Raw genomic sequence first — 27,652 nt, 5'->3', positions numbered from 1 at the left:
ACCAAATCCTAATTTGCATATGCAAATTAGGGGTGGGAAGGGGAAAACATTTTTTACTTCCTTGTATTGTGACAAAAAGTCAAGCGATTTCCCTCCCTGTCCCTAATTTGCATATGCAAATTAGGATTTGGATTCGGTTCGGCCGGGCACAAGGATCCTGGCTTCGGTGCATCCCTAAAGAGAACCCTAATCAGATCTATCCTTGGAGGTTCACTATAGCATCTTTGCAAACCCTTCTCCAAAACATATTTCAGCAGCACTCCGGTTTAGTGAACATATATTTTATTTGTGCAACAAGTGAAGCAACGTTTTGTGCATGACCAGCCCTTTATCAAGCTTGATAAAAGGCTGGTTATGCCCAAAACATTGCTTCACAAATTGTTGCACAAATAAATTATATTTTCACTCAACCGTTGTGCTGCTGAAATATGTTTTGGAGATTGGATTGGACCTGAGCAGACAGAGTCATAGTCGGCACCCGACGCTGCAAAGAGCGGTGAGATTGATTGTGTAGCACTACTTTCTGTGTATGTCATTTGCAAACCCTGGTACCCTTGTTGTTGTCACCATATACTGTTTTACAATATGAGAGTATTGGCACTTAGTTGTAGTCACATAAGATCAAATATAAACATTAAGAAAAGAGAAAACACAGGGACACTCACAGGCCTGTTAGGTCGTTCACCTGCTGTGCTGTCACGTGCAGTAACGCTCCCGATGCGTACAGCCACCAAGTAGAATTATTTAGACACGGAGCACCAGCAGGCTTAAAATCCATAGTTTATTAGGTCCGTAGTTTATTAGGTCTTCATTAAAAATCAGAGCAGGACATATATCCCCTAGCCCACGAAACGCGTCAAATGTGCTTGGGGACATATGTCCTGTTCTGATTTTTAATGAAGACCTAATAAACTATGGATTTTAAGTCTGCTGGTGCTCCGTGTCTAAATAATTCCAAATATAAACATTAGCATGGAGAAATTAAGCAGAAAAAGTAGTACCAAGCTGACCCAAGAACCCTTGCATGATAGATGGTAAAAAGAAAGGTGACTAATGGTTAAGATGCTAGCAATTTAAGCTTTGAAGCTCAAACAAGTGCAGTCAGTCAGGGTCTCTACCCTGCCATTAGTCCCATTTTTCACTATGACCTGTCACTTACATGATAAGCCCAGCCATTTCTTACTGCAACTAGTAATCACATAGACGTTGCTTTTCAGAACAGCAGTTTATGTACTTTCATACTTTCCACAGGCAAGACGTCAATAGAAAACTGAATGACGGATTGAGAATGTAATTATGATTCCCTTTGACAAACTGTAACATGTAAATATCTACTTTATTTAGCCATACCTGACATTTAACAACATGCATATGCCGTGGAAAAGCAGCACAACATCCACCCATTTACTACTCTCAGTCAAGCAGAAACTCTGCAATACATTAATTACTAAACCAAGACCTTATCTGATTCCTGACTGATAATATATTGCATTTGTATATTTCTATTGTACACCAGTTAGAAATCGCTGAGTGACACATTGCTTATACAGTGATGTAGGCTGTGCTTGCTCCGGTCCAAAACTGAAACGGCACGCACTCCGGTTCAATTACTCCAATATTTATTGATGGTACATATTTAAAGCATCAATGTTTTGGTCCATGGTCTGGGAGCTTGGTCGAGATGCAATACCATGTACACAAAGGTCCCAGACCATGGACCGAAACGTTGCTGCTTTAAATATGTACCATCTATGTGAATAAATATTGGAGTAATTGAACCGGAGTGCGTGCAGTTACAGTTTTCTTCTACAATTCAACCTTGACACAGCACGCAGAAGTGGATAATCAATGTATAGCGTATATATAGGAAAGCTTGCCTGAAGCCGGCACAACACGTCTATGGGTTTAATGTGCCTGGGTGCAATATGCAAACAATAATATAACTGTCCCAAATAAGGCATGCACTCACAGGTCTTATCCAAGGTGAAAAACTGTGTTTATTCAGCAAAAAACTGCTAGCACTCTTGAGAAAGGCTAGAGTGCTAGCCGAAACGTTAGCAGTTTTTTGCTGAATAAACACCGTTTTCAACCTTGGATAATACCTGTGAGTGTGCATGCCTTATTTGGGACAGTTATATATTTCATATATCACAATAATGTGTTGTAAGTAGGGATGCATCCATCAGAATCCTGAAATATTTGGCTGAATACTGAACCAAATTCAGTGCATATGCAAATTATGGCAAGGAAAGGTCAAAGACAGAATTTTATACCTTCTTGTTTATGACAAAAAGTCACGTGATTTTAAGGGTTCGGCCAGGCACTTGGATTTGGCCGAATCCTGCTAAAAAAGCCCAAATGCTGGGCAAATCCCGAACCAAATCCTGGATTCAGTGCATCCCTAATTGATAAAAAATATGTAATGGGGTTTCCCATTTATCGACATAGCACCTGCTGTATTTGTATTTTAAATATACTATTGAGACCAGGGCATACTGTGCAAGTGTCCTTTATTGATGCTTAGATGGCCGATTTCAAGTTGGTTACACATAGAAAATCAATTATAACAGGTGCGCAAGCCCTTGAAAAAATGTCATTAACGTGTATGAGAAAGGATTTGCCACATCAACCTGCAGTTAATGCTTAATTAATTAATAACAAATAACTAAATAATATATATAATAATATATACAGTATAATGCCCTTTAATATACAAGGAGCCTGCTCAGAAGCTTATTCCCAACCCCCTTCATAAAAGGACCCCCAATCCGTGGGAGGAAGTTAGTTCTGCATTTTGAATGTAAAATATTAATCTTAGAAAGAGCGCATATTTTTGCTTCCATAGCTATATATATATTGAGGATATGTTTAAGGTGCTTGGTGAGTACAATGTTACAATGCACTTCATTAGCATTAAGAGAAAGGAGAAACAAAATCATCACTGTCTTATTCTATCTCTCTAAGCATGAATGATAAGTCATTTCCTATCCATTTTTCTGTCAACACCAATAAGAGTCTTCCCACCAGAGAGATCTGTTATTTGCATAGCATTGTTGGTTTCACAGTCCCATCCAATGTAGGCATTTTCAGTTTGCGTGTTCAAGCATCTTGCTTGTACCAGACATCACTGCTTATTCTCTATAAAATGCATTATCATGTAAAAATGTATTAAACCGATATGAGATACCCGCTCCAGAATCACAGGGTCCTAATGCATGTCAGCACGAGAGAAGGATGCACCATTTATGTGCATATGGTTTGGAGCCAGTGTGCTTGCAAGGATTTGATGCCAAACTCCTACATTTCATTGCCCAATATGACAGGAGACACTTCCTGCATTGGAAGACTTTTGGTGTTCTTCCAAAACATTTATGATATTAACTGTGAACATCATGAAATCTAGGTCCCTTGCTTTTCAACTTGTTAATTAATGACCTGGAGGTGGGCATTGAAAGTACTGTTTCTATTTTTGCAGATGATACTAAATTGTGCAGAACTATAGGTTCCATGCAGGATGCTGCCACTTTGCAGAGTGATTTGTCTAAACTGGAAAACTGGGCAGCAAACTGGAAAATGAGGTTCAATGTTGATAAATGCAAGGTTATGCACTTTGGCAAAAATAATATAAATGCAAGTTATACACTAAGGGGCTGATTCACTATGGGTCGAATATCGAGGGTTAATTAACCCTCGATATTCGACTAGGAATTGAAATCCTTCGACTTCGAAGTCGAAGGATTATTCCTTCGATCGAACGATTAAATCCTTCGAATCGTTCGATTTGAAGGATTTAAATCCAACGATCGAAGGAATATCCTTCGATCAAAAAAAGTTAGCCAAGCCTATGGGGACCTTCCCCATAGGCTAACATTGACTTCGGTAGCTTTTAGATGGCGAACTAGGGGGTCGAAGTTTTTTTTAAAGAGACTATCGAATGGTCGAATAGTCAAACGATTTTTAGTTCGAATCCTTCGATTCGAAGTCGTAGTCGAAGGTCGAAGTAGCCCATTCGATGGTCGAAGTAGCCCAAAAAATACCACGAAATTCAAAGTTTTTTTACTTCGAATCCTTCACTCAAATTTAGTGAATCGGCCCCTAAATGGCAGTGTGTTGGGAGTTTCCTTAAATGAGAAGGATCTAGAGGTCTTTGTAGATAACAAGTTGTCTTGGCAGTGTCATTCTGTGGCTACTAAAGCAAATAAAGTTCTGTCTTGCATAAAAAGGGCATTAACTCAAGGGATGAAAACATAATTATGCCTCTTTATAGGTCCCTGGTGAGGCCTCATCTGGAGTATGCAGTGCAGTTTTGGACTCCAGTCCTTAAGAGGGATATAAATGAGCTGGAGAGAGTGCAGAGACTAAGTGCAACGAAATTGGTTAGAGGGACGGAAGACTTAAATTATGAGGGGAGACTGTCAAGGTTGGGGTTGTTTTCTCTGGAAAAAAGGCGCTTGTGAGGGGACATGATTACACTTTACAAGTACATTAGAGGACATTATAGACAAATAGCAGGGGACCTTTTTACCCATAAAGAGGATCACCGTACCAGAGGCCATCCCTTCAGACTAGAAGAAAAGAACTTTCATTTGAAGCAACGTAGGTGGTTCTTCACAGTCAGGACAGTGAGGTTGTGGAATGCACTGCCGGGTGATGTTGTGATGGCTGATTCAGTTAATGCCTTTAAGAATGGCTTGGATGATTTCTTGGACAGACATAATATCAAAGGCTATTGTGATACTAAACTCTATAGTTAGTATAGGTATGGGTATATAGAATTTAATTAAAAGTAGGGAATGTAACTATGTAACTATGTAAAAGATAAAAATAGAGAAGCACTATGGGCAAATTGACATTAAGATGAGGTATATGAGTGGGGGTACCCATCCCCTTTAAGGCATGGTGCCCCAGAAAACTTTAGGTCTCAAGCATTCAGGATAAAACTGATGTAAAACTGATGATAATTGATGTAAAGTTTATTTGCCATTTGGGCAGCTAATAATGGAAACTAGTTCTCCATTCAAGAAAAGTGGAAGGATTTATATTTGTCTTCCAAGTGATGGTGTATACGCTCTTGCTTGTGCATCACAGTTAGGCAACAGTCACTCCATCTTAGTTAGGCACCAATGGAAACAGGCTGTTGGGTTATGGCCTCTACAGACTTTTAAAGGGGTGGTTCACCTCCCAGTTAACTTTTAGGGGGTTATTTACTAAAATTCACGTTTTTCTGGTTGGGCTTTTTGGAGCAAATTTTTTTTTCAAGATTTATTATACACTGCACCCTGACGCTGCAAAAAGGCCAAATCTGAAAATTCAGCATCTCAAATCTGTCGAGGTCATGTATAAGTCAATGGCAGATGTCCCTATCTCAATTTCAAGATAACATTCTGGGTTTTTGGGCAATTATCCAAACAATCGAGCGATTTGGGAGAAAAGTCTGAAAAAAGCGTCGAGTCTTTCAGAGATCTATCTATTTGAGTTATTTTAATGATAAATAATGCAAAATCATATAAAATACTTCGAAATTCGACCATCGAATTAAAATATTTCGACTTCGAATATCGAAGTCAAAGTATTTTTCACCGAATTTGGCCATCGAACGATCTAAGTAAAATCGTTCGATCATACGATTAAATCGTTCAAATCGAACTATTCAAACGATTTTAGTGTTCGATCGAACAATTTTACTTCGATGAGTGAAGACTTAGAAAAATGGTCTAGAAGGTCCCCATAGGCTAACATAGCACTTCGGCAGGTTTAATTTGGCAGAGTATTGAAGTCAAAGTTTTTTTAAAGAGATTGATTATCGAATGGTCAAATATTCAAACAATTTTTACTTTGAATTGAAGTCAAAGTAAATTTGAAGTTGCAGTATCCTATTCGATGGTCGGAGTATCCAAAAAATTACATAGAATTTCGAATTTTATAACTTCGAAAATTCCCTCGCATTTGCTTCGACCCTTGATAAATCTGCCCCCTAAGTAATCAAAAACCACAAGTAATAAAATATGACAACCGGCTGCAAAGTGTTACTTTCTACATCATACTAAAAGTTCATTTAAAGGTGAACGACCCCTTTAAGTCTGAATTGCAATGTAATTCAGTGTAAATAACATGAGTTGAGCATTTGGGGCATTAACTGGAATTCCCCACTGACACAATGATTCTTCAGTGTTCCAAAAATACCATGGTTGGTTTGGTGTCTGGAGATTTGAAAGAGGAATAATAATAACGTGCTTTTGTTTCTGGTACAGTACTATTTAGGATTGTTATTTTATTTTCTGGCTTATTGACTTGTACAGTATTTTTCAGTGATGCATTTTTTCTGGGTATATCAGTGTGTTTGAGTCTGGTGGATTACGCTGTGCCGCTGACTGAATACAGAACCAGTGCTGGGACTGATCTGTCTGTACTGTTGACTGCTCCAGCTGTTCAACTGTTTGACCCATGTTTGCTGGCTGATCCAGCTGTACAATTTATCCTCATAAGCAACTGACTTGTCGAGCTGTGGTACTGACTTATCCTAACTGTGCTCCAGTTGTGATGCAGACAGCAGGTACTATTGACTGATCCTACTGTGCAACTGACAGATCCAGTTGTGCAGCTGTTTGACCCCTCTTTGCAGGCTGATCCAATGGTACTACTTCTCCCACACAGGCAATTGAATTATCCAGCCATGCTACTGGCTTATCCTTCTGCACTACTGACTTTTGCCATTTTGGCCTGGTACACTTAATTAATACTGACTATTGCTTTCGTACAGCTGACTGATCCAGCCAAGGCACTGCCAGATCCTGTTTCAATACTAACTGGCTTAACAGTGTGTCAGAATGATCAACCTGTGCTTCTGATGTATCTGCCTGTTGATTCCCAAACTATTATGAGTGCAAGGGAGTGCCACGTCCAGCCCAACACCCACACCCTATAAAAACAGCTCACAGAAGGGCACAACCTGTGGGGTAGGGTGTAATGTGCAATGTACTATTGGGCTTGTTTAATGCTTAAATGTTTTTTTAGTAGACAAAAAGTGCCATAGATGTTACAATTACAATCTTTTCTGGAAAAGATCTTTCCAAGAAATATCATTCATTTAAACACACATGTGTAGAGCTGAATCGTCAGATATACAGGTAGAAAAAATGTAATTCTACCTGCATCTGATGATTCAGCACTGACAGTGGCCGAGGCCAATCAACGAGCCAGCTGATATCAAACCTTCTGCCGATATCAATCCATACACGCACCGAATATCATACGAAAAAATTTTTGTATGATAATATCGATGTGTGTATTGCCACCTTTAAAGTATGGAGATCCAGAAAATCCAGAGCTCCAGAGATCCAGAAAACCCCAGGTCCCAAACATTCTGGATAACAGGTCCCATACCTGTCCATCATGTTTTTACATAGATTTCTATTGTATATGAGTGTACCATCTGAACTATATATACTGTATAGAGTATATACACATATACACGCAGATACATAAAAGATACAGTATGTATGTTGTTCAGAAGCTAATGTTAGTGGTTATTATTTTTCAGTAGAGGTCCATGTGTATTTGAACTGGTTAGTTTTTGGCTGTAATTCTCATAGCTTTTCCTGAAGGGGACAGCTGCCAAGCACCAACCATGCAGAGAACATGATCTGCAATTTACTGTGCTCGACACACAGCACGGAGAAAAGATTACAGGGGAAATTGCTTCTTATGGTCTGATAAAAAATAAAAAAGCTGACAACTATTACAGATTTTCACGAGCCGACACTGGTTTCGGGTATCTGTCCTCAAGTGCTAATGTCTATGCACTTGTCTCTGGGTTGAAACTAGGATTTCAGTTAAAATATCCCTTTACATTAAAGGGCATAGCCATTGGTGTTATTCTTTACCTGTTACACTGCAGAATGCTTGCAATGTTGAACTGTAAATGTAAATGAAATAGTTAATAGATAAGTGGTACGAAAGCTGGATAAGCATCAGAAGTCAAACCAATGACCCATGAGTCCACCATGGGTTGCCCACTGGCTGGTATATTATTGGCCCAGCCAGTAAAACTGAAGCTTCATGCCAATGTTACAGGGTAGGAAGGGCAGTGTTTTTTTTGCAGAAAAGATGGCAACTCTACTCATAGCACATTTTTACATTCCCAGGAAATGTAGACCCTATGCAGTCATATGCCCTCAAACCCTTCCGTAAATGAATAAAATGGTAGAGGAAAGCAGTTTGAGATGTGGTACATTTATTACTGGACTGTTTGCTACTAAATCCCCCCCCCCCCCCAAAAAAACATAAACACAATAGGAATATAAATACACTTAAGAGTGGTTGAAATACAGTATATTTGTGTTACACAAGATATGTCACGATACAATTAGCGCATATACGCCTGCACTTCAGTACGAGTTCCCAGCCCCTGTATAGAGTCGGCCGAGGCAGGTAATTGGAATAGGGCACTATTCACTGTTTGCTAAGCCTGAGATGGATATACAGAGAAATATTAAACATGTATTCAGGTGCTGGGCTTTGGCAGAGTTGGGAGAAGAGATATTTGATGGTCTACTCCAAATTGACTAAAGACGGGGATGTTGAGATATATCTCTTACATCTATCTCATGTCTTGTGACAGTGATCTGACAGCTTTGGCATAGGTACAGAGCCATAAAAAAAGTTAATATAAAAAGAAAATCCAGAAAAGCGTCTGCACTCTCACCAAACAAATCCTTGTGGGTGCTCGGTCAATTATCAATCATTTAAAATTGAAAAACTGAAATTGAAAAATGGACCAGCATACCATTTTAATTCAATGTGAATATTTATATTTGATGACTGTGCAAATGTTGGATGCACAGTGGTGAAATAAAAATATTCACATCAAAATAAGATGGCGTGCTGGACATTTTGAAACTTTATATGATTGATAATTGACCGAGCACCCACAAGGACGCATTATATATATATATATATATATATATATATATATATATATATATATATATATATTTCTTATAGATGGACCCACATTCATTTGAAAAAAAGGCTTTTATTTGTTCATAAATTCATATATATATATATATATATATATATATATATATATATATATATATATATATATATATATATATATATATATATATACACACACACCAGTATACCAGGAGTAAGTATTTATCTTTAACCACTGTATTTTGCAATAATATTAGGGTCCCCCTGTGACACAAGAGACATGACAGAGCATCATACAGCTGTACCAGATGTTGCCCCCATGGCATAATGCCACAAGCAAAGTCACATGTGCATGGGTGCAAGTGATACAATCCCCCATAGGATTTGCTTTTGCAGCACAAGTAACACTGTGTAAATGCCCATTTATTAGAGGTAGAATTTTAGTGGAATTAGAGCTTTTTGAAACCACAAATAAATTATATTTCTCTAAAACCACAAATGCCAAGAAGGGTAATAAAAGACCCGAATATAAAAAAAGTATAATATAATATCTGTAAAACCTCTAAAAATTTGAATATTTTGGACAAATACAAGTGGAAAAAGATCGGGAAATATCGAAAAGTCTGAATGGCTAATAAAAACGCCCAGTTAGGATCAACACGGATCCCACTGACTTTTATCAGACCTCGACTACTTTAACTTGGTGTTTTATTATTTATTAGAGTCTTTCATAGTTTTTACACTTAGGGGCACATTTACCTAGGGTCGAATATCAAAGGTTTATTAACCCTCGATATTCGACCGTCTAAAGTAAAATCCTTCGACTTTGAATATCGAAGTTGAAGGATTTACCGCTATTCCTACGATCGAACGATCAAAGGAATAATCGTTCGATCGAACGATTAAATCCTTTGAATCACACGATTCGAAGGATTTTAATCCATCAATTGAAGGACATTCCTTCGATCAGGAAATTGTTAGGAAGCCTATGGGGACCTTCCCCATAGGCTAACATTGGCCTCGGTAGGTTTTAGGTGGCGAACTAGGGGGTCGAATAATTTTTTAAAGAGACAGTACTTAGACTATCGAATGGTCGAATAGTTGAACGATTTTTTAGTTAGAATCGTTCGATTCGAAGTAGCCCATTCGATGGTCGAAGTAGCCATATTCGACCATTCGAAATTCTAACTTTTTTTCCTCTATTCCTTCACTCGAACTAAGTAAATGGGCCCCTTAATTTTAGTTTTAGAGAAATAAAATAACACACATTTTTAAAGAAAAAATATGATTCCTGAAAAAAAAAAGGAAATCCGATTATGAGTAAATAGGCTCCTAAATGCCAGATTATGGATGTACTGGACCCTTGTCCTTTAACAGATGAAGCGGTTGGCAAGTCACATTAATTATTCATACCAACTGGCAAAAAAAATCTTGTATGCAACAACCCTGGATGCCTATTGGGTAAAGGAAAACTTGATTACATGTGTGTTAACCAAGCTAGATAAGGTACAATCCATAAAGGCAAAGAATATGGACAATATTCAAACAAGGATGTTGAACAATTACATTAATTATTTGGATGTCTTAGGTAGGAATTTGCAGTCACAATGCAACCTTGAAGTTTGCCTAAGATAATCTTAGCCTCTTTGATGTGGGTGATGTGGAAGAGGAAATGTCGCATTCTCACGGACGATTTACTTATCAGAGATGTTGTCTTAGAAGATGCTGAAAGATGTGAAATGACTTATTGGGTCTATGGCCAGAGGGGACAAATGGAATATTGTAAGAAGGATTACAGCAGCTAGTCAGGAAGGTGAAGTCGATTTTACACTAGTTGTCTATCTGGGAACTAAGCTAATATTAAGTTCACTTAAGGTGAGTGAATAAAATCATATCCCATCTACACTAAGCACAATTTGAAAGCAACTGTGGTGCAGAAATGTGTGCATGTATAGTCATAACAAATGTATTCTGTCTAATAACAGGACTGCTGAAATGTTGAGCACCTCTCCTGTGTGATACCAGATTTCCAGTTTACTGGATTAAATAACTATAAACAGATGCATTTTACTGAAACATAAACTAACTGCTTCTGAAGATGATAATATCCTTAGGGGCTCTCTGTACAGATACCTTGTAGATATGGTCATAGCAAATGCTAACTGTTGGCTTAAGTCAGCAGAATTTAAGATACATTGAAGGCTTTAGTCCCTCAAAGATGTGCCCTAACTTTTAATGGAGGCTATAAGGTTTAGTATTATTAAATAGTTAACATAGTTACTGAATAAGATTTAGGTAATACACTACCACAGCAGAACTCAATATCACAAAGGTTACTCACAACAATATGTTTTACATTGTCATCTTCAGCAGGAAAACGACAACATTTTTTGACTGCCCACATATGATTTGGAGACCTGGGATCTTGGCTTAATTCATTCAGTCGGCAATTCCTGTCATGACAAATCTTATGTCTAAACAGAAGGTTATGCCCAGGGGCGTAACTATAGAGGAAGCAAACCCTGCGGCTGCAGGGGGACCCAGGACGTATGGGGGCCCTATGAGGTCCTAATTCATATACAAATAAATATTGGTAAAACTGGTCAACCCCGGGTCCTGAAAAATAATCTGCTGTGGGGCCCAGTAATATCTAGTTACGCCACTGGTTATGCCTTGTTATGCATGGTCCCAGGTAGATGCATGTGCAGTACCAGCGATCAGGTACTGTGCTACCAGCGCTGCAAAATATGTTGGCGCTATATAAATAAATGTTAATAATATCAGAGCAGTCACAGTTTGTCCCTTAGAATACCGGCCCTCCCTTCAGATCATGGTAACCATGGAAACGCGAGCCAAAAACCAGAAGACAGACAACTGGCAGGAGGCTCTTAGACGTTCATTCATGGCCATCTTTATGGCGCTCACATTGGAGCACCATAAAGCACATGTTGAACAAACGAGATGCAACCAAGTCTTTTATGCAAAAAAAGCTAGCAATCTGGTACAGTATGGGGTACTGACCAATATACTGAAAATTTATTGAGACGGGTTTCCTTGTCCTTTAAGATGATATAAAAGCAACCCAACTGTGTAGATTAGATAAGTGCTATAAAACATTTAGAAGAAAAGTAAAAAGAAGAATGGAAAAAGCTGCAGAAATCTTTCACATCACAAAAGATTAAGAAGGTTTATTATTTTTCATAATAATATAAACATAAGGGCATATGTTCACAGGCTGAGGAAGAAACCTAGAATTACTAGAAACGATGGCGAAATTGTTATAACTATGACTTGTAAGCAAGCCATATACTGGCAACAGTTCTCATCAGTAGTGATGGACGAATAAATTCGCCTGGCGCAAATTCACTGTGAATTTCCACGTTTCACCACGGTTGAATAAATTTGCGAAACGTCTTCGAAAAATTTTGGCCGCGCATCTGAAGAGTCGCTCGCAGCAAAATTGATGTGCGTCAACACTATTCGGACGCCCATTGATTTTAACACTGGCGTCAAAGTTGAAGTGGGTGTGAATTTTTGATTTTCATGAATTTTTCTCCATTTCACAGGAAATTTGTGAATTTTTAGGCTAAACAGGAGAAATTCACCCATCACTACTCATCTGTTGTCCTAAATGTAAATTTACCATAATTTTAATAAATACGCCAGTTTGCTACCTTTAAATTGGATGCAGAATTGTGTAATCCTGATGTCCTACAAATCACGGTTTGTTGTTAAGGTTTTCTTTACTGTATCGTATCAAAAGAGATACATTATACCAGTATGGCCTTATCAGCTGTACTCTACATTACAATGTGCATTTAATACAAGACACAGGAAAATGCCAAATTTATGAATGAAGTGCAATATTCAGTAGCAAATCTTTATGTTTTTACCCACAAAGTTTTTCCTAGAATTTTGCATAAATGTGACAGAGTTCGTTTATGTCAATACGTGCACTTGTGTGCAATTTATTAGAAAAGGCAAAGCAGGCACATTGATGCTGTGTTGTTAGAAGCATGTATGTCTTAGTGAATGATGTCAATGGGTGCTCAATTCTGCATCCTTTAAATGAGGCTTAGGCTTTGTCTCAGATACAAGCAACAATGAAAAATTTGGCGTTAAAAGTCTATAACTGCACCTGTATTTATTAACAGCTGACAGTATCCTTGTTGGTGCAAGTACAAAACTGACTACTACTGGACATATTTATAAAAGGGTAAAACAACCCTACATAAAATATTCAATAAAGCATACAAATTAATGGGGTGGAGGATAGTTTTGGAGAATTGTATTTTCATCAGTATAATAAACATGCACCTATTACCAGTCCGGCAGGTACAGATTCCTGCAGTGTACCCAATATTAAGAGACCATTGGATGATGAAAAATGTTTAGATTAAATAAAAAGAATACTGACTATTTCTCCAGCACTCTCCTGTATCTATTTTAATCACTAAGGCAGAATCTCACAAATATATACGGCAGAGAGTAGGGTAAAACTGCCTGGTACATGCACAGGCAAGCCATCATTATCACTGTGGCATTATCAGAGACATGCTGCACTGCATTGCTGTACATTCACACAGGAATATCAGGAAAATGCACACCCAATAAAGCATGCTGATCAGCGGCATCTGGGCAATTAGCAATCTCACAGGCACGGGCAAATTATGGGCATAAAAATCAAGTTCACTTAATATAACTGGATACATAATATAATTCTACAGGTCCCAGTTTTCATATTCTTTTATAAACTGGCATAGAAATTAAGTAATCAGTCTTTGATGGGAAATCTCATGCTAGAGATCCTGGTTTGATTCCCTTTGGCAATTGTGACCCTGGACAAGTCACTTTATCTCCTGCTATCCTGGCATGCATAGTGCACCTTCCATGGCTGCCGTTAAAACACATTAAAGGGATCTTGTCACCGGAAAACATGTTTTTTTCAAAACGCATCAGTTAATAGTGCTACTTCAGCAGAATTGTGCACTGAAATCCATTTCTCAAAAGAGCAAACAGATTTTTTTACAACATGGGGCTAGACATTTTGTCAATCTCCCAGCTGCCCCTGATCATGTGACTTGTGCCTGCACTTTAGGAGAGAAATGCTTTCTGGCAGGCTGCTGTTTTTCCTTCTCAATGTAACTAAATGTGTGTGAGACATGGGTTTTTACTATTGAGTGTTGTTCTTAGATCTACCAGGCAGCTGTTATCTTGTGTTAGGGAGCTGTTATCTGGTGACCTTCCCATTGTTCTTTTGTTTGGTTGCTGGGGGGCGAAAGGGAGGGGGGTGATATCACTCCAACTTGCATTGCAGCAGTAAAGAGTGATTGAAGTTTATCAGAGCACAAGTCACATGACTTGGGGCAGCTGGGAAATTGACAATATGTCTAGCCCCATGTCAGATTTCAAAATTGAATATTAAAAAATCTGTTTGCTCTTTTGAGAAATGGATTTCAGTGCAGAATTCTGCTGGAGCAGCACTATTAACTGATTCATTTTGGGGAAAAAATGACAGTATCCCTTTAAGTTCCATAGGGGAAAAGCTCTGCTTTCCATTGAAATGATATCACATGTGTGGTGCGGAAGTGAGCTGAATCAAATTAATCTTCTATTTCTAATTATGCAGTTAGCAAAGCAAATTATAGTCAGATGCACAACGGATTGAGCTGGGTAAAAATAGCAGATAATGGGGCATATTTATGAGAAATTTACATAAAAAACTAGGGATGCACTGAATCCAGGATCTTTAGTGCTTACTTGAACTATAACCCCATCCACCAATCGTTGTTCCTGACTGTAGTGAATGAAGAGGGCCATTTTGTCTGAACATGGAAAGGTGACAAGCAGACCTTGCTTCTAATATACTTTGTTGCAGAATGAAAATATACCCAATTTCTAAATATTCATATTTGACTGATTTTTCTTTAGACAAAAAAGTATGGGTGGATACATTTGAGCCTCAAACTGCAATGTTCTGCCTCTGCAAGCCAGCCAATTCTTTTGTATAACTGCATTTGTATTGTTTGTAAATGGAATTTGTAACTGTTGTATTGCATTATATCGGAGAGGCATTCTTTACAGACATCGAATAGCTCTCATATTGGTCATAAATAGACAATGCTGTCGAGGCATGACATATGGTTTGCCCTGGCTGAGGCATTCCAGCAGCATCTGTTGTATTCAGCAGACATTAAAGGGGGCATATATCCTATGTACACTTTAAGGTTAAATTGCTCAAAACAATCTTCTTGAGCAATTTACCTTTTTTCATGATATAAGAAGTTTTTACATAACCTGAGGCCTCCTATGTTCAGTCCAGGCAGAAAATAATTTTCCTGAAGCAAAAAGCATCTTGATGCTTTCCTGTTCAGTTTTCTCCTGTACATTGAGTGATAAACGTGAGCATGGAGGCATCAAGAGCTGCTTCCTGCTTAAGTAAGATAAGCTGACCTTTGCCTGGGCTAAAAAGTATGGGGGCTTTTTATGCTTTCATGTTATTAGCAGTATCAAAACTGTTATCATGAAATAAAAATAGAATGTAAGTTGCAAAAGTGCTCAAAAGAGTACTTTTACATTAGGTTATATGGTTGGGTAAATGTCCCCCTTTAATGAAAAATATAACATTGTAGTTGTTATTTATTTTAAACATGTGTGAAGATGCATTAAGAACGTTTTCTTCACCTGATACCATAAAGCAAATATATGACTACTAACACTCCTTATAAGTAGCCTTATGATCCTGAGGCTAACTAATGCCAGCTGCTCATGCCTGCAGATGACAAGTCTGATGCTATTAAATATGCGCACACAGCATTGTTAATGACAGAGGGTGGGGAGAAAGAGTAGTTAAATTAGTTAATTCATTGTAATTCATTAAAAAAGTTTGGAGGAAGCGGAGGAGGAAAGCACAGAGGTTAGAGGTAGCAGAGTTACGAGCGAAGGCTGTTATTAGCTACTCCACCTTTCTGTACACTCAGGTCCACAAGGTGGGGCTCCCTCAGTTCAATGAAGAAAGTCTTGTTTTTCTCATACTCCTCGTCATCAAATATTTTGATCTGAATAGTTTGGCTGTGGATGGAAAAACAATATAGGAGTCACAAGGTAAAGCTAAGGAAAGAATGAAGGGAAAAGAAAGAGTTGAAAGGCTTCCTCCCCCAGGTTACTCTGTACACAGTGTGTTGATGAGAATAAAAAAAAGCAGCACAAAGGAAGGAAAAGATGCAGCCTTAAGGTGAGAGATGTAAGAGTCACTTGCCTAAAAGCATTTAATTATTATTGCAGAAAATGTATGTAGATTTAGAGCATGCATTCAGAGGAATCCTCAACATTAACACCTCTGAGTTGAAGTAGCAAACGATCCATTCAACGGCCTTGAAAAGTAGATCATTGTAAAAAGGGAACCATAGTTATTACTATAATCCATTGCTAATAGCAAAAGGGAATCAGTACACGTCTTTTCACCCCTTGATACATACTGTATGCCCAATAGTCCCACTTTGATCAAGATTTCAGCTAGCCGAACACAGAAACGAAAATCTAACACATCTAAGGAAATACAGGCATGAATGTAGTCTGTACAAATGTTAAGATGACTATGTATTGTGCTTTTGGGCAGATAATATGCATGTTTTTTTTTTTTTGCTATTCTGAATCAGAAGTGCTTGGCTCTGCAGAGCACTGGGGCTGAGGTGAGGTTTAGCTGTACTCCATTTATAAATGAAAAGAGATTAAATACACATTGCTGTGTTTCCCAGATGCAATGACCTATATATTTGCAAGGCATGCGTGGGATAGATAAGGTGCCGAGTCCGTTAGTGAAGGTGTTGACTAAGGAATTAAATATTATCCGGTATTCAGTGTCAGAAGTTTAATAGAATATATGTGTGTGTAAAGGTTGGTTTGTGAATATAGATATTTATACCCTTTACAGACATAATTACATTTATTTTCTCCTATTTTGTTTTGTCTGACTTGGACCACCAATAAAGCTCATCTAATGTAGTCTGTGCTGTGGATCAAGGTGCTGTCTTACCAGAACATAGGGTCCTTGCTATCTTTTAACTCTCTCTTTTAATAACTTTAGAATCAAGCATCATTTTACCATTCAGGCCAATCAATTACAGCCAGGTGGCAACACATCCATCACCCCCTGAACATCAATAAAGAAATATTTGCAACAGTGCTCATAAATGGGTGCTTCAACTTCGCTTATGTGGCCTGTACCCTGGAGATTTTGTTTTCATTTTTACCAACTGCTCCAATAAAGTCACCCACCAGCCCCTATGCTAAGGGTCAATGCCGCTAAAAGAGATATCAGCGCCAAACAAGTCCTTACTAAATATCTAATACACATATGGGTCCTGTTGCTCTGGACCTGGGTTTTCTGGATAAGGGCTCTTTCTGTAATTGTATCTCCATAGTCTACTATAAAATAATTTAAACATCCAACAGGGTTGTTTTGCTTCCAATAAGGATTAATTATATCTTAGTTGAAATCAAGTACAAAGTACTGTTTTATTACAACAGACAAAAAGGAAATCGGTAATTTGGAGCTTTCTAAATAATGGGTTTCCGGATCCCATACATGTAGATGTTTTTCTATCTCTGTAACATTATTATGATCTAAAGGGGGGCATAACCAAAGGTTGGACATTCAAATGGGGAATTAACTCACAAAATACAAACAATGTCTTTTAGATTATAAAAAGTTCAACTGGTTTATAAGACCACATATTACATAAGAAAATGGTTCCATATGTGCCCTTGATTGGACACTAATGAATTGGCCTAACTACAATTACAACTCATGCACAGATACCATAGGAAGGGAACACGTGATATATTTAAGTGTCAAATGCCCCAAATATTAGCCTATGCTCTTTTAATCAAGTTATTTCCTTCCCATTCACAAACCCTGTTGCAGCAACTGGATGCTGGAAATCATCTGTCATTACCAAGTGACTACGAGAAGAACGCTAAAAATAATGATCAGGAGAAAGGTCTTAATCCTCAGAAGAAAAGCAATCTGCTGGAGGCTGCTTCCGTCGCTGCCAAGGTAATATTGCCCATGCATCTTAGAAATCAATTTTGCCTGTGCACAGATAGATGTCAAATTCCTATTATAAATAAAAAGCAGTTGTACTCTGCTTTATTCTGCTAAATAAGGTAATTTCATTACCAAGGGTACAAGAAACATTACCTTTAGCTATGAGTGGCTTTTGATTGATTTAGCATTCCGGTGCAATAGTCTTTTCTTTATAGAACAAAGAAAACAAACAGAGCATATTTGAAATATACATTTATATTCTGTTTAAAGGTTTCTAAGATATTTGCATTTTATCCTGCTAATATAAGGCTTTTGGCTTTTGGTTCATGGAATTCAGAAATGAATAGACAGTTAGGTTCACTGGCACTCAGACCTTCAACTAAAGCTGTTGAACTGGCTATTATCAATCTAAAACTTACTCAAACTGCTAAAATCTCAGAAACCACTAAAAATATAGTAGAACAATAGTGTATATTACAAAAGTGCTCAGAGGATCACTCAAAATAATAACATCAATAAATGTTTTTGGGTTTAAATCCCCTTTAATTTCCTTATTTGTACTGTATTATTATATGCCTAATGTGTGTTAGGATATCTAGGATTTTTACATACGAAGTTGTATAGTAGCACTGTAAAACATATAATTAGGAAAGCTTATGGGGAAAACGCTTGTTTGAGGCTTTTGCTGATCTTAGAATGAGTAAATGCTAGAAAAGCATTGATATATAGACTTATGAAACAAATTGCATGGAGCTCCAGCCTTCCTGAGTCTTTCCTAACTGCAGCCCAAAAGGACCATCGTACGCTAACATTTACTTGTATATCTGTGCTAGGTCCAGGGGGATACCTATGCTGGCATCGTTTGATAGTATGTCTCCATATAGGCTATTGGGAAACTTAGGGGGGGGGGGTTATTCTTGCTTATAGTGATGTGCGAGCCGGGCCGATACCCGTGGGACCCATGGGTCAGGTGGGTTCAGGCCAACCTCGCACCCCCATTTGCGGGTGGTGGGCAGGTCTGGGTTGAGCTTTTCTTCCTGCTCTCCCCACCTGCCACCTTTCACTGACGGCTTCCGACTTCCTTTTTTATAGACGTGTGCCCGCTTGCCCTGCCCCTTTTGTGATGTCATTGGTGGGGCCAGTGCGGGTCTATAAAAGGAACCCAGAAGTCAGGCGTGGGTGGGCAGAGGGAGGGCGGGTTAGAGTCGGGTGTGGGTCAGATTTTACCCGACCCGCACATCACTACTTTCTGACTTGTGCTTAGTCCAAGGGAATACCTATGCTAGACTATGCCAATGGTTAGACAGAAGCAATGGTTACTTAGCCATGTCTGATACTGCAATAGCACATCCAGTAATACCTTCCTAGAACCTTGGGGGAGGGGGAAGAAAAATTAAAAATATATATAATGGTCTTATTATTTCCACTAGAAAAACGTCATAGGAAAAAATTAAATCTGAAGTTATAGTGGCCATTTAATGAAGTAGCACAGAATGTCCTAGCCTAGACAGGGAATGTGCTGACTAAACCCAGACAAATATTGAGCGTAATACTATGTCCTGAGTTTTATGTCGCAATCAAGAGGAGAAGAATTGCTGATCATTTTGCACATATAAAGCAATTCCAATGAGAGGGCTTATTTTCTGGCACATTAACCCTGCCTTTAGTTACTCTTCATGCAGGTACAGGTAACCTCTTACTGCCCAGAGAATGCACTGAGAATCCTTAGAATGTGTATCCTCCCCCCCCCCCATTGGCAAGTTATAAATAAAAACTTTAAATGGTGCTTGTTCCGAAAAATACACCTTTATTCAAAAGGATATAGATAGAATGCAGTGTTGCATCATTCCACTACAGAATGTCTAGCAGCCGTTCTGTACCTGGGCATTAACCAATAGCAACCAATTAGTGGTCTTTTTTTGCCAGCAGCAGGTAGATCAATGAAAGCACAAAAGTGATTGGTTGGCTACGGCCCAGGAACAAATGTGCCCAGAGATGACAACTAATCCGAAGGGCCTGGGTGTACACGTGATTACCTTCTATAATGCCCCTACTGCCCACCTCTACATCCAGCCCTGAAGCTGAAAATTATTCTGTGAAGCTCTAAGATAGTACAGGTATGGGACCTGTTATCCAGAATGCTTGAGACCTGGGCTTTTCCAGATAATTTCATTATTGGTCTACTATAAGGATTAATTAAAACCGAGGCTTAATTATATCTTAGTTGGGATTAAGTGCAATGTGCTGTTTCTATTTATTTCTATTTCTAATAAAATACATTAAACTGGAAATGCTAAATGTTCCTATCAAGCCTAAGAGAATTCTGTGTACTGGTGACAGTGCTGGTTTTGTTCTGTCTTCTGAATTTATACAATGGCCTTGAAGTTATTTGTAAAGAAATATCTGAAATACTGCAAAGAAGCAGCTGATAGACCTCTGGAGTCTGGACAACTGAGCTTGGCATTTGTTGGAAATAAGGTCATGGTTGGAAGAGAGCTGACTTCTGCTACATTGTTTCAAGAGACAGAACCAGCAGTGGAGAAAAGGAAACATTAAATGCAATTACATTTCAAATAACTTTAATATTGCTTGGAATTATATTTTCTATTATTTGGCACTATATTATTTATTTTTGGGTTAACATCCCTTTAAGTAACTATATAAGCGGTAGCAAATATTTCATTGCAGTGTTGAGCTGCATTGTTTAGATCTGAAGCGAGATGGACAGAAGGCTGAGTCACAGTGCTATGGGTAAGTGCGGGGTAGGTACATGTGAATGCATTCAATTGCAAATGACCAGGAGCTTCCAAGATAACAATCTGCCCTTTTCCATTTCCCCTCTGTTTACAGTTTTCTGCATTTGCTGCCTAATCCTTCCAGCCATCTACTGTGGCTTTGGGCTTTTAGCCGAAAGCTCAGGGATTTGAAATCTATATTTAGAGTTATTTTCCGTGGAAATCCTGTGTTACTATGGTGATGGCAAGGAGGCAACGGAGGAAGAGAGGGCGTAGAATGCAAGTTGTGAAAATGATACGTATGGGGCTATTCCTTGTGGAACGGCTCTGATCTGAGTCCGCAGGATGGGACACGGGCTCTGCAGTGATCTGTGCACAAGCAGACGTTAAAAGGGAGCAAGACTAGGCAAAAGCATGTCACCAAGGGGAAGAAAGTCATACATCAAACGCAGCTCACAGACACTCTGGGAGGAATGGGAAAAACCAAAGAAAACAGGTTACTGCGAGTCACAGCTCGGTTGCTAGGCTCAACTGGAAAATCATCCACTATATATAGAATAAAGGGATGCACTCGGTTCCTGTTTGTTTGTTGACTTTAGAGGTAAAAGCTTTAAAGTGGAATCATTCTTACAGAAAGAACTGAAATGTCATAAAATGTCTGAGTTAAAGAAACTGTACTTTTATAAAATAGGAGAGAAATGAAATGCCATCTTATGAGCATAGTGACATAGTTAGTTACATTGTTAAATCGGGTTGAAAAAAGACAAAGTCCATCAAGTTGAACCCCTCCAAATGAAAACCCAGCATCCATACACACACCCCTCCCTACTTTCACATAAATGATATATACCCATATCTATACTAACTATAGAGTCTAGTATCACAATAGCCTTTGATATTATGTCTGTCCAAAAAATCATCCAAGCCATTCTTGTCTATCAGAGCCCTGCCAACAACTCAATTCATGCCACAGGCAACTGCAGGTTCCACTCCCGCACAGGGTAGAGTATCTGGAACCAAAGTGGGTGACCACTAGGGTGGGAGGTAATTCAGGTAGAAGGCTTACTTACTGTATAATACCAATGCAATCTGCAATGAGTGTAGCAACTTTATTGCTTTATTTATTGGAAGTTTCCCAGATATGTTCAAACCTTATACCATGGACCCAATTTTGTTACTGTTTCTAAGAATTAAACAGTTTACCGGAGAACTGTATGTGCAGAGGCCCTACCATAGATAACCTCTCTACTATTTGGCACAGTCTGCATCTAATTGTTGTGAGAGTGGATCTCTGGTAGGGCCTAGGATGCCCAGGTTCTCTGGTAAACCTCAGGAAGTCCAGTCTGACACTATGGGTCAGATTCCATATGGGACAACCTTCTCATACTGTGAGGATTACATCACTGATACTTGTGTCTCTTGCTTCCTGTCTATTAATCCTCACACTATTAATGCATAATAATGATTTCTTAGCTGAGAGAGAAATACATTTAGAAATAGAGTAAATTCAAGCCTGACACCTCTTTATATAGAACATTAAACTCCTACTTAACCTCAATGTTAAGTAGCACTTTCTAGGCTTACACTTACCACATCCGTGTCAATACTTTTGTTTTTTAGAGTGGATATACCTCCCACTCATACGTTAAGACAAATATCTTTGCATCCAATGCTGTTTTGCAGAGGATCTTTGCAGAGCAGCAGAAATCATTTGACACGGTAAGTAGACACCACAAGAAATGACCCACCTCGTAACCATAACCATAGAATTTCTGGTTTGTGGTTGGAAGAACAAATTAGAATGAATTAAAACAGGTCTCGTAATAAAAAATATTGCAGTTGGATGACCCAGAGGTGCATAATGGAACAGTGTAACCTGGAATCCTATTAGCCTAGAGAAATACAAATGGGGAATGAATATACCAGTATAGAACTTCTATATGAAGACAAATGCATTATCACAGACCTTTAAATTAAAGGGCATAATCTATGCAGGAAGCTATTTATCTCCTTCAGAAACTGAGATTTACATTTATTTACAGTATATGTATGCTTTTCTCAATAGCTTCTAGACATTAGTGAATGGCAAATAACCTGGGTAAGTATAATGTGTTTTATTTTAATCTACAGTAAAGCCCTGAATGATTATTTCATGACATCAAATTAAAATTGCATTTATGGACTTTTTTTAAAATGCCGGGTCCTGAATATTTCAAAGGGCACGAATAAAAATCTTGAAGCATCACAAGAAAGGACATTAGATGCAGTGAACCCTGCAGTACTGAAATCCCATCCCTCTTCATGTGGGGTCTGAGCGCTAATAGATTCCCGCAGCAAACTGTCTGCTCCAAAACCGCAGGTGTCAAGAGGAGTAAAATAAAAGTCTAGTTAACGTCTTGCCTGAACAGATTGGATTTTCAGGCTCTACGATAAGAGCAAGTCATGAATAAAAGGGAAAGTGCAGTAGAACCTGAATTTGACATCCCTGAATTTTACTTTTTCCCCGGAATTGACAGATTTTTTTAGGGGGGGGGGGACGCAGGCAAACACAGACTTTATTTGTTACCAGTATTTACACGATTTTGACGTGGTGCTCTGGCAAATATAAAATCAGGTTTCTACTGTAATACAAAGTCACAGTAAATGCCATAACTAGTGATGGGCAAATTTGCGCCGAAATTCGCAAAAAAATTGCCCGTTTATTCGGCGCCGGCGGCCGTTTATCCGGTGCCTGCAATCGTTTTTTTCCAAAATGTTTTTGACGCCGGCGAATTTTCGCCATCATATTTTTGCGGCCATTTCGCTAATTTTTCCGGCGAATCGCGCAAATTTGCTCCTGACGCATAAATTCCCCCATCACTAGCCATAACAGTCATATCAGTTATCATACCACATATCAGTTGTTACAAATTTAATAGGATCAAAAATATGCTTCCATCAGTGACTGCATTAAGTTAACTTTTAGTATGTTATAGAATGTCCTTGTAATGTAAGGTATCCCAAACCCAGAACAAACCCCAAGGTCCTGGCCTCGGGACCCCCTTCCGCCTATAACCACTGCCTTTTGCTTCCAGGTGAACCCTCTGCTACTCAGATGATGCTAGGTATTATAGTGAATGGACCAAGGAGAGAGTTCTAGGCAGACAAGGGAACCAAACATGTGCAAGAAGAATGGAGAACAAGGAGTGTGGTCAAGGGACAGGCTGGGTCGATACCAATCAGGCAGAGCAGTACAAAGCAGGAGTCAGGGCCATAGTAGAGGTCACAGGCAAGGGTCAGTAGCACAGTGCAGAATCAGAAATGGTGAGGGTCAGGACAGGCAGCAATTTAGAGAAGGTCAGAGACAGTCTAGGTTAGGAGCAGACAAAACAGATTTGAAACGCACCAGGGAACTATTATAAATAGACCTAAGTTGGGCAGCGAGGTTGGTTTCGGCCAAGCACGATGATGTCAGATGTGGTTCATCAAATAAAAGGATGCATGCTCATAGATGCGCATGTCAACCTGGAATAGAGCGCGTGTGAGCATAAGAAGAGGACTGGAGGTGTCCCCGCACGGGTAGTGGCGGGCATCCTGCCGCCCAACTGGACCACCAGGTACCCTTACAGTCCTATTGATAACAACTTTTCCATTAGGCTTTATTTTTTACATTTATCATTGTTTATTTTTATTTTTCTTCTGCCTCTTTCCAAATTTTAAATAGGTTCACTGACCCCAGCTGCCAAAAAAAAGTGAGGCTGTCTGGTTTCTAAGGTAAATTGTCAATGTTTTTTTTCAAAATGCATCAGTTAATAGTGCTGCTCTGGCAGAATTCTGCACTGAAATCTGTTTTTTAAAAGAGCAAAAAGATTAATTAATAATAATAATAATTAATTAATTTTGAAATTTGGCATGGGGCTAGACATATTGTCAGTTTCCCAGGAACCCTCAGGTCATGTGACTTCTGATAGACTTCAGTCACTCTTTACTGCTACACTGCAAGTTGGAGTGATATCACCCCCCATGTTAATAAGAAAGCACCTCATACCTAATTGCTGGAGACTGCAAACTTGTTTTTTACATCTACATGCAGTATTTTTACAGTTAATATTCCCATAAACAGATGTGGATATGTCTACCCTTCGAGTTTTAGGATTGGCCTTTCACTGCCTGCACATAGATTTTGGTTTTTAAAGAGGGAAGTAAAGTAAATGAGCTCAGGCTGCACAATGTCTTTTCGTATACTCCTAGAGGCTGCAGTCTGCATGTTCTTTCACAATACATATGTAACAAAGGCGGGGAGTCCAAACTGATAAAACTACTAATTTCAAAAGGTTCCCATGGTAACAACTCTCATTTTTAAAAGGGTATTCTGGACACATGTAAGGGACCGAGCCTGCACTAGTAAGACTATTTATAATGAGATACTGGCAGATTGCAAGGGTTCGAAAAGGTGACACAATGAACAAGCCAGGATTAATAAATATGAGGAGGCACGCTTAGTGGTGGACTGGGAATTCTGTAGTTCTAGCTAGTGCCTTACAATTGGAATTTTAATATGAAATATGCCATTCACGTTAGCTGTCCATTCAGAGTAATTAGTGCCTGCCATCATATTTTAAGAGCAACAAAAGGTATTAATTACATTTCTTCTTCATAACCCAATGTGTTTTTGCTTCAGAATGTTGAATACAACCTCCTGCCTTCTAGCTGCAGTTGTTGTACTACAATTCCCATAAAGTCAGACTTTGCTCCTACTTAAACCACAGAAATGTGGCAGTGATGTAGTTTGCAGTTACTGGGCCCCAAAGGAAATTGTTTAAGGGCACTCATCCATTGGCAGATGATCTATTTCATGCACACATACTGACAGTGTAGATCAGTCTAGATCTCCACTGAGAGTCTGCTGTGTCTTATGCAAGACCCTTAAAAGTGGTCCCTAACATGTCAAATACTTTTTAACAAATCTAAGCACCCCTTTGAGTTCTCTCTGACTATACCTGTTATTCACTGTTCAGTGACCCTCAGTTGCTTATACACTGTCACAGGAACATGTCAACCCTTATTTTCTCTGATCCATTGACCATGGCCACTCTTCCGCCTCCCCCCTCACATCTCCTCAGATGTATCTCTTCTGTTTTTAGTCTCCGTCACATATTTTATTCCCTTCTGCCTCCAGCTGCTATTCCTTCATCCCTCAAGCCTATCTCACTAAACTGATCACCTTTTATCTCTTTGTACTGTTGCCTGTACCTTAGAATAGTTTAGGTCTTCTTAAATGCTTCAACTATAGCCGTGCTAATCTCAATCATTTTAAAGATTCCCCTTTACTAACTAACCCTGCATATAAGCAAATTTATTGTAAACATGTCTTTTCTACCCTAAGTTTATCTGTAAGCGATTCAGCGTGTAGGGACATTTATGGAGAAATGTATTCTACACATTAAACCACTTCTAGGCTGGGCAACATCATGCATTGCTATGCCTTGTATATTTCCCAAAGGGTTACACGTCACCCTGAGACCCTGAAATGAGGCTGGCCCATTTCTAAGTCCATGTCAGCTCCATAGATCTCAGAATCAGTGGAATACAAAGGGCTAAAAACATATGTTCTCTTTCTCCTACCTAGAATATACTGCAGTGAATTGTGCTCACTATAGTTCATCTACATCAATGCTGGAATTCATGTCTCTGTGCATGTAGGTGTTGGACTGACAAGCATTCATAAACAAGCTGTTGTACATTGTGTAGTCTGAGATATCTGCCTGTCCAAAGAAGCTAGTATTTAACCTTATGCTCCTTTTTCAAATAATGAGATGAGCTCTGTCTCCTGAGGCAGCAAATCAGTGGCATGCAAGGTCTCATGGTACTTGATTGGACAGTTGTGCCCAGTAAGCTGCTCCTCCCAATCAGAACTCCAGAAAGGGATTCCCCAGCTATAGTTCCATAGTGAGTACAGTGTATAGGGTAATATAGGGAAGGGGGTCCAAAAATTGCTTCAGCTTGCCAACATTCATTTAAATACATATATTTCTTTTTACCTTGAGCTATAATATAGTAAAGACTTCATATTGTATTTTATCTTCTATTATGCATTTAGCAAGAAGTCATATCTTGCAAATGTATTCTGAAGCTTTTACTGGGGGATGAGAGAAATTTCGATGCTTGAGTTTTGATACATATGGGAAGCAAATGTTTTGAAAAGTTTGCGTAAAATCTCAGCTATCTCAGCAGTTATTCAATCCATGAACCAAATGTTTTGGTGCAACAAATCACTAGCTATTGTATCTCTTATATGAATATATGAATTATTTTTAACTCTCATGTAAATGCAAAACATAGGGAGGGGTACATGTGTTGTGAGACTACAATGTCTTTCTATAGCTATATCTTTCTATTTAAAGGAGAAGGAAAGCTACTGAAGCATTTTATTGCCAATAGATTAGCTGCAATAGTGCAAGCTAGAATGCTATATTTATTCTGTAGAATGTTTTACCATACCTGAGTAAAAAGCTCTAGAAACTCTCTGTTTGTTGAGGATAGGAGCTGCAGTATTAACATGGTGTGACATCACTTCCTGCCTGAGTCTCTCCCTGCTCTGGGCTCAGATTACAGTAGAGAAGGGAGGGAGGGGGGAGAGGAGCAAACTGAGCATGCTCTTGCCCAGGGCAATGAGGTTTAAGCTGAAGGCAGGAAGTCTGATACAGAAGCCCATGAGTACACAATAGAAGGAAAGAAATGCTGTATTTCTTTTGACAGGGGACTCAGAGCAGCACCACTTTGGGGGTTTACTGGTATATTTAGATGGACCTTTCTGATAAGGCTTACTTAGTTTTAACCTTTCCTTCTCCTTTAAGTCTCTCATATTCATCATTCAGAGTATCATTCAAACCACTGCCTAGTTGCTAAGGTTAACTGGACCCTAGCAATGAGATAGCTGCTGAGATTCTGA

At 38.8% G+C, this 27,652-nt stretch overlaps 1 protein-coding gene across 7 annotated transcripts in view; it reads right to left on the bottom strand.

Moving 5' to 3' along the window:
* The window catches only part of slc8a3.L (solute carrier family 8 (sodium/calcium exchanger), member 3 L homeolog), a 172,101-nt gene that overhangs the window by 25,538 nt on the left and 118,911 nt on the right, over positions 1 to 27,652 (bottom strand). For 2 of the 7 annotated variants that reach the window (XM_018231102.2, XM_018231104.2), the window contains exon 3: positions 15,902 to 16,008. The exons of 4 other annotated variants lie outside the window; for them this stretch is intronic. In XM_018231102.2, the coding sequence (XP_018086591.1) occupies positions 15,902 to 16,008 (107 nt within the window). Of the gene's footprint in view, positions 1 to 15,901; positions 16,009 to 27,652 lie in introns of those variants that run through there. One more of the 7 variants, XM_041573299.1, reaches the window with a different exon arrangement.

This window comes from Xenopus laevis, chromosome 8L (genome assembly GCF_017654675.1).
Source record: "Xenopus laevis strain J_2021 chromosome 8L, Xenopus_laevis_v10.1, whole genome shotgun sequence".
Lineage (NCBI taxonomy): Eukaryota > Metazoa > Chordata > Amphibia > Anura > Pipidae > Xenopus > Xenopus laevis.
Note: the sequence above shows the minus strand (reverse complement) of the source record. Positions and strands in the feature narration are given on the sequence as shown.